We start from the raw sequence: 8,378 nt of genomic DNA, 5'->3' as shown, positions 1-8,378 counted from the left end.
GGGATAAAATCATGGTATAACTAATCTCGGAATTAGTTATCCTGGAATTGTAGTGTTTTTTTATCCCTATGGGAGGGTGGGATAACTAATCCCGAAATAATTAATCATGGGATAATTTGTTTCTCAACCAGACGACCCCTAAGCATCTAGGATAACACTATTTACATCTAATTTTGACAAAATCACAGGCATCCTCACTTGTAGTTGTAGAAGACATTGATGAAAATTAAATGAGCCATTTCAAACACACTGTACTGTCTTCACATTCTTGTGCATTGATCTAATTACAGTTGTAACTTGTTCAATCTGATCTTCACTCGAACAAGAGGAAAGGAGTACTTTTGCTGTTCCACCATCTGGATAGCAACCTTCATCGATCATTTCCTCGAATATTTCTAAGCATCTTTGGTACTGTTTCTTTTTAGAGTATGCTCCAAGTCTGGAAGTCCAAGTAACCACATCTGGCTTCAAGTTCTTAGCAGCAAGCGAATGGAAAATCTCTTCCATTTTTGCGATAAATCCTGATCGTCCATATGCATTGATCAAGATATTGTAGGTGCTGATATCGGCTACATAAGGTCCAGCTTCGATGACAGTCAAGAGTTCTTCCATTTTTGCAAACTGGCCAAGACGACCATACAAGTTAAGCATGTTGTTAAGAAGATAAGTATCTAGTTTCACCCCTTCTTTCTGCATCTGCTTTACGATTTCTTCACATTTTGAGACGTTACTGTTTCTTGAGTAAGCCGATATGAGTAACATGTAAGATTTCATTGTAGGAGTTATTCCCAGCCGCTTCATCTCATCAAATACGGTTTGTGCATCTAATAGTATATATTTTTCAGAAGAATGAAAAGATAGCGTCAGTCAGCAACAAAAGCAACTTTCATAAGATGCATATAGATCCAACAAGACTAAGGGCACTAAACTTGTTATCTACAGAAACAGATTGAGAACTTTTCTTTTCACTTGGCACCAATTTCATTTTTCATGTAGAAAACTTCTCTTTTTCTTTTACACCATTTTATTTTACCTCATTCCAAGATGTTACATGAATATGCGTTTAACATTGCAATTATTACGTTTTGCAGAAGAGCTTAGACTAAATGCGAGAAACACCTCTTTAAAATAGAGAAAGGATACCTTCATGAAGACCAGCTCTTCCATAGGCATCCACCATAATATTATATGAAGCTCTGTCTGGTTCACAGCCCATATGCTGCATGAGAGAAAAGATCTCCGCAGCACCTTGAGGATAGCCTGCACGACTGTTAGACTAAAACATCAATTCAGTTCCTCTGGATAAGCAAATATTTAAGAGAAGAACTGGTGGAAGGGGAACCATAACTCTGCATACAGAAGAACGTACATGTTTGAAAAAAGCAAGTGTTCTTGTTAATATTCAGCTAAATGAAACCCCTTGCTAGAAATTAGAGGACAATCCTTATTTTACCTGTTGATGTTTCAATTAATCAACACTAAGACCGAGCATTCTGAAGGGAGTCTTGACTGAGTACTATAGTGTAGGCCATTGCAAGCCCGGCTCTTCTATTATTGCCTAAAGCTTATACTGGAAATGGAAGATGGGCTTGATGTGATTATTTTAAAATTATTTCAGTCAAAAAGGGTCCAACAGTGAAAACATTAGTGGTGTTCACCTGTAAGCTTCCATCAAGGCATTATAGGTGTAAACGTCAGGCTCAAACCCAGCTTCTTGTAGCTCTTCGAAGACCTCTTCTGCTTTTTCACACAGACCACCCCTTGCAAATGCATTCACAAGAGCTGTATAGGTGCAGATGTTAGGCTTACATTTCTGAGTTTTCATCTCATTGAACACCTTTAGAGCCATGTAGGACTTATTCTCCTGCATAGTATGAAGAAGTCATTCATTCAATTGAGACACGAGGACAGAAAGATAGAGCAACATAAGCTGAGAACTATTTAATTAGCAAATGAACTAGAGCTGCAGAACTGGTATATAAATCAAAATATTCAGCTTGATTTCCACCAGGAAATTTTTTCAAGTACCAGAAGAAAAAAGGGTCAAATGTTTTAGTGTTTTACCTTCCCATATAAGTTGATCAGCATTGTATAAGTATCGGTAGATGGTTGGCAGCTTTCTCGCTTCATCCTATCGAAGATCACCAATGCTTTTTGTGAATTCCGTCCCTTCATTAACCCATCAATATAAGCATTATATACAAGAGCACCTGCAGATGGCTGAAAGATCATATTATGATGAGTCTTAAAATTACTTGGACTGCATGTAAGGCCGATCAAAATAACTTTTTTTTAATAATCTGTTTCCCTTTATGAGGGCGGTTGTGTGAAGCTTTCTTTCTTTACCTAAGAGATGCCAGAGGAAATTACAAGTTGAGCTAAAAAGAATAACTACAGTGACCATCAATCAAGTGATTGGGAATATAATTGTTCATATCTTTTAGCTTTCTTGTGCAATTTGTATGTATACAACTTATACATGTTATACTGATATTCTTCCAGAGCAATAGGCTTGTTGTTTTTGTACAGTACATAGTTTGCACCCAATTGGTGCTGCTTTTGAGGAACTCATAAAAGTCCGATAAAAAAAAATAAAAAAAAATAAAAAAACAAGGAGGATGAGTTGTCATTTGAAGAAAGAGGAAGTAGCTATAAGTTTTCACTAGCATAGTATTGTGATTATGATGCCATTTGATTCTGTAGTATGTACAATAGCAATTAGAAAACCAAGAAAACATACTTGGAGGTAGCCCATTCTTCCGCATCTCGGAGAAGACAGCTTCAGCCTTCTCTAGCATCCCACATTTGGAATAAGATTTCAGAAGAAGTGCATAAGTATCTTCAGTCGGGACACATCGAGCTTCAAGAAGTGCCAGATAAGTAGATTCGGCCTTCTTAACAAGTGAACTTTGCCCATAAGCTTCTATAAGCAAATTATAGCAAATCACGTCAGCCTGAAAGGAACTCCTACACAGTATCCACTCACACACCTGCAAAGTTATTTCTGGTGTTAGTAAATTTTTAGTCATTTAAATTAGGCTCCATCTCGTAGGCTTGACTAGAAATGATGAGGAGGCTATTTAGAACCAGGTTAGACTTAGATTGTATTGTATCTTGCCAAGTCTAAAGTAACTTCCTAGAAAAGAATGACCTGCCTACAGATATACATGCTTTTCCGCTTAATTGTTCAAACACGAGGTGTCTCGAAATTCTATGGAAGATATTTATACAAGATACATAATAGAAAAAGGATTATAAACAATGTCAATATGTGATTCTACTGTCTCTCAGCGTCAGATTGAAAAAGGATTATTAGCAATGTGATTCTACTGTCTTTCAGCGTCAGATTGCCTTGCACATTTTAGTAGGGGTGTTACGCCTAAAGTGTAATGGAAAATTCAAAGAACAGAGAAAATGCCAAGGATGAGAAATGTCACTTAATGATTCCATTACTCTTTTATTAATCAGCATATGTCGAAAATAATTCACTTCATGGAAAATTAATTCAAAATTTTTGGCTCTCAAGTGAAACTTGGAGTTGTTCATAAAAAGAACTATCAGACACATCACATATCAACAGCTTTGCTCAGAATCCAAACACCCCTTCTTGAAAAGATACATGGACACACGGATAATTGAACGAAGCCAAAATATGAATAAATGGAGCAACAGACACAAGATGATCTTTACCAGTATGATCAGATCCCATTGTTTGTTGATCCGAAGTTGAACTGCTACATTTATGATATCATCCCAAGTGTCATTGGTTGGACGTAGAGTATCCAAGGAAGACCAAATCCTCTCTGGATCTGTTTCCTTCTTTACAAAAGTTAGAATCTGCTGAGCAATTGGGCTTAGCACTGGGAAAATACCATCAACAAAACCAGATCCATATTTCCATCCTCTACCCCTTAAAGAACCACCTGCACAATAGTCATGAATTTGGCATCGGAGGAAGAAACACAGATATGAAACTACTGCCATTATACATCAACCTACATCTTTTCCTTGAAACTTTTTTGTGATCAAAGTGTCTAAATCTGCCACGTCTATCAATGAAAATGCTATCTTGCTTCCACTTCTCAATGGGGACATTACTGGAGTCCATTGCTTTCCATCTGAATCCACCTTTACTGATTCTTGGTTCAAAAAGGATATGATTTAATGGACATCTGGAGACCAACCTACAATAGCTCAGATGATGAAAAACTACTTAGTATCCTACACTCCTGATGCATCACTACCAAGACACAATCCAATTAACATTTCCTAAACATGTGGCTATAGTACTTGAAGCAAAACTAACCACACATTTTTTAGGTGTCTTTTTGACAAGCAAAAAAGATCTGACTACTAATAGAATAGGCATGATTCGTGAAGAAATAATCTGGTCAAATAGGCCATTGAGAGGTCTTACTGAATATGAAAAAGGAAAGAAAATGGCTACAAGTATCCGTGTTGATGGAGGTAGCAGGTACCCAGTGGAATAGTCCAGGTACATACAAGCTGGTCCGGACTCCACCGACATAAAAAATAATTTTTTGTCTTGCTGCAAGATGGAAATTCTTGTAGTCGGGCAGAGTGAGAGAGAAGAGTTTCTGCCCTTTTCAACACTAAAGTTGCATTATAAGAGTTCATTTCACAAACACATACAGCACATGAAGTAAAAATAGAACAGGCAAATGATTACAACCATTATTTCTCTAACTTGACTACTAAAAGGGTAGCACGGTGTGCTAAGTTACTGCTACGCAGCAGCGTGGTCTGGGGAAGGGCGGGACCCCAGGGCCTATTGTATGCAGCCTGCATTTTAAGGCTATTTCCACGGCTGGATTACGTCAAGACTTTCCTTCTCTAGCTTGACTACTCGAGCTAATTTCTTTTTTTTCAAATGTAAATTTATTTTAAAATAATATCAATCAAGATAAGAGAGCTGATACACTTAAGATGTAATCCCAAGCTGCCTTACCTTATCTTTTTGATTTTATTTTTTTAGTTGAAATCACATCTTTATTACCAAATGGAGCACATGCACTCATCCAGAATATCTAACATCTGTCTAGTGCAGAGCTCAAGAAACTATCAAAGAATGAAAGACAAACAAAGTACAGCTCAAAATTCAAGAAAAGATAATTTGCCTACGTAAGTGGAAGATTGAATGCAGAAGTATGAAATGCGCCACAAGAGATTAGCAGGGAGAATAGAAGTTAGAAGAGTTACATGAATGCATATGAAGATAAAGCTCTGTGTTTTCAGTTCTTCTGTAAAACCAGCACTCTGTTTTTGGTATACTAGAAGATAATTGGGTACCTCGTAAAATATCTACAGTTCTACGCATGCAGACAAATATATCTTGATTCTTGGCCAACCATCATCTTAAACGGTTCCCCAATGCCACCCATAAAGAATACACATAGGTAAAATAAATTAATGGCCTATATACTCCTATCTCACCAAGTCTAGTAAAAGTGTACTCGGGTGAAATTGAATAGTGGAAGTGTGCATAAATTAGCCGGAATACCACCATATATCATAGGAATAGGTAAAAAGCGTGTTATAACACAAAACCTTAAATATCAGCGACAAGTCGACAACTCTCTTTAATTACTTGTGCAGTACAAGTTGTGCTTAAACGGTTCATAAAGTCGACCACAACACAACGCTCTACTAGACTAGTGAGGGTTAGCCGGGGCTAAGCCCCGCCCAATAGCTATTTAGGGTTGTGTTAATATTTTTTATGGAAAAGGTCCAAAAATATTCTTGAACTATTCGAAATAGCTCAAAAATATTCTTCGTTTGTTTTTTGTGCCAAAAATATCGCTTTCGTCTATGTTTTGGCCCAAAAATGCCCCTAAACCGTTAGTTTTGCCATTGAAGCTGACATGGCAGTCCAACTATGTTAGAATTGCTTACGTGATCGTCCAGCTAAGCAATCCATATGTGAAAATTATTTTTTCGGAAATTTAATTATTTTTCAGAATTTTTTAATAAAATACAAAATCAACATTTATTCTGAAAAGTAAAAATTTCGAAAAAAAATATTTATTTTGGAATTTTTTAATTAAAATACAAAATCAACACTTATTCCGAAAAAAAAAGTAAAAAATTTACGAAAAAATTATTCTTGATTCGGGTTTATGATTTGATTAGAAAACTCCATTGCTCTCTTTTTGAATTTATGATTATAGATATCGAGAATTCATATAACCGACCCCAACTTGTTTGGGATTAAGAAACCAGTGTCTTTGTTGTTGTACAAATAAAGTTTTAATTTTTTTTCTTGTAAACGTTGTGTGTTAATTTTTTTTTGGAGCTAAAGAATGGGGTTGAAATTATACAGGGATAATGTTCCAAGACATAACTACGCTATTACTGGATTCAAACGCGTTCAAAGACATAACTCCGAAATTCACAAATTAATCATAAATTCACAGAAGAGAACAATGGAGTTTTTTAATCAAATCATAAACCCCAATCAAGAATAATTTTTCGTAATTTTTTTACTTTTTTCGGAATAAGTGTTGATTTAAAAATTCCAAAATAAATATTTTTTCGATTTTTTTTTTTACTTTTTTCAGAATAAATGTTGATTTTATATTTTATTAAAAAAATCTGGAAAAATAAAATTGTCCGAAAAAATAATTTTCACATATGGATTGCTTAGGTGGACGACCACGTAAGCAATTCTAACCCAGTTGGACTGTCATGTCAGTTTCAATGGCAAAACTAACGGTCTAGGGGCATTTTTGGGCCAAAACATAGACGGCAGGGATATTTTTGGCACCAAAAACAAATGGAGGATATTTTTGAGCTATTTCGAATAGTTCAAGGATATTTTTGGACCTTTTCCGTATTTTTTAAAGAGAAATTTTCATAAAGCACTATCTTTTAGTAGTAATTAGTCATCTATAGATATCATTTGCTATATTACGGATTATAAATACCTTTTGTGTGGCTATAAGATGCATTTGATATATTTAAGATGTTGTATTCATGAATACAGTAGCAAAAATAAGCGCGAATCAGGGAAGTCCAGCTAATTAGTTGTTGTATTCAAGTGTATTCATGGGGTGAAACATGGGATTATAGCTGGACAGATTATTGTATTTGACTGTATTCACGGCGTGAAATAGGCCTAGGGGTGTGCATTCGATTTATCGATTCGATTTTGACCCTTACCGATAATTACTTATCGATTATCGATTTGTACATATGCTTATCACTATCGTTTCAATAAGGTTTCGATTTTTTCGATTAATCGATTTTTGGGGCTTATCGATTCGGTTATCGATTACACCAATAAGAAAATTTGCGAGATTCCACGGAAAGTATATTGTTATAAACATGCATAACTAATATGGACAAAAAGAAGGTAAAATAAGACGAACACCGTTTATAACATAAAAATTATGTCAACAAGCACATGCAACGAAACTAAAGTAAGGGATCAAATGTATGCCACCAACACTCCAACGGTATAAAAAAATAAAAATACATCATCATGGCTAATTCTATTTTCCATTAATTTGAACTTCATTCCCTTGAGCTTTAAATATGATCATTCCTTAAATGTGGTAGATGAAATAATAGGGTTAGGGACTTAGGGTAAAGAAAAATGTATTATAGAATAAGGGTAAAAAAAAATTTTAGTATATCACCGATAACCGAAGAGGACAAAATCGAAATCGATAATTCGATAACTCGATAAGGAAAATTTCGAAATCGAAATCAATAAACCGATAACAAATAATCGATTCGATTTATCGATAAACCGATTCGAATGCATAACCCTAAAATAGGGGATTATACTGTTTTTAAAACGAAAAGTAAATCAATTAACATAATAGACTCCTAATATAACTCAACAAACTCAATTATAACACAAAAATTTTATATTTTCAGTTATAAAAAAGATTCTCAACCGAAAAATACCCCAAAAACATAGCAATCTTCAGAGAAATTATATAATACATCTAAATATATAAATTATATTAATTAAGAAAAACATATGAATACATTCATTGCATATAGCGAGACAGTGAATACAATGAAATACATAGAATACAACGGGATACATTGAAATACAATGGGGGAAAAAAGACAGTGAATACAATGAAATACGTGGAATACAACGAGATACATTGAATTACAATGAAAAAAATACAATGAAATACATGAAAATACATTGAAATATATTAACAGAAAATCAAGTTGCTCAGCCCCAAACTCCGTCGTCTTTGTTCAAGAACAAACCCTAATTTCTGGTGAATCCACCATAGCAACGTTTGAAGGTACAACACGCAACACCTTTGAGATTTGAAGGTACAACAGGCGACACCTTTTTTCATTACCTGCTACCCAAAAGATTCAATATCGGT

General features: G+C 34.9%; 1 protein-coding gene across 4 annotated transcripts; it reads right to left on the bottom strand.

The window, feature by feature from the left end:
• Positions 1–220: 220 nt before the first annotated feature.
• LOC104239889 (pentatricopeptide repeat-containing protein At2g35130) lies at positions 221–5,336 on the bottom strand. Of its 4 annotated transcripts, none has more exons than XM_070167937.1 (8): positions 5,221–5,336; positions 4,000–4,184; positions 3,691–3,910; positions 2,741–2,990; positions 2,065–2,210; positions 1,659–1,864; positions 1,144–1,268; positions 221–824 (listed from the first exon to the last, which is right to left on the bottom strand). In XM_070167937.1, coding segments are annotated over exons 2-8 (1,533 nt in total). In that variant the 5' UTR covers positions 4,002–4,184; positions 5,221–5,336; the 3' UTR covers positions 221–240. The 4 variants fall into 4 exon arrangements, with proteins under 4 accessions (XP_070024038.1, XP_009792923.1, XP_009792924.1 ...); XM_009794621.2 differs by having other exon boundaries at positions 3,691–3,923; positions 5,221–5,335; XM_009794622.2 differs by having other exon boundaries at positions 3,691–3,923; positions 5,143–5,227.
• Positions 5,337–8,378: the final 3,042 nt, after the last annotated feature.

This window comes from Nicotiana sylvestris, chromosome 2 (genome assembly GCF_000393655.2).
Source record: "Nicotiana sylvestris chromosome 2, ASM39365v2, whole genome shotgun sequence".
In the NCBI taxonomy this organism is placed as follows: domain Eukaryota; kingdom Viridiplantae; phylum Streptophyta; class Magnoliopsida; order Solanales; family Solanaceae; genus Nicotiana; species Nicotiana sylvestris.
This window is presented reverse-complemented; position numbering and strand designations above follow the sequence as displayed.

What these genes read in the sequence shown, in the direction of transcription:
- LOC104239889 (XM_009794621.2), bottom strand. An exon ending in AATGGGATCTGATCATACTG is followed by an intron (nt 2,991 to 3,690) that starts GTAAAGATCATC and finishes ATAACTTTGCAG; the next exon opens with GTGTGTGAGTGGATACTGTG. An exon ending in GAAGAATGGGCTACCTCCAA is followed by an intron (nt 2,211 to 2,740) that starts GTATGTTTTCTT and finishes AGCCATCTGCAG; the next exon opens with GTGCTCTTGTATATAATGCT.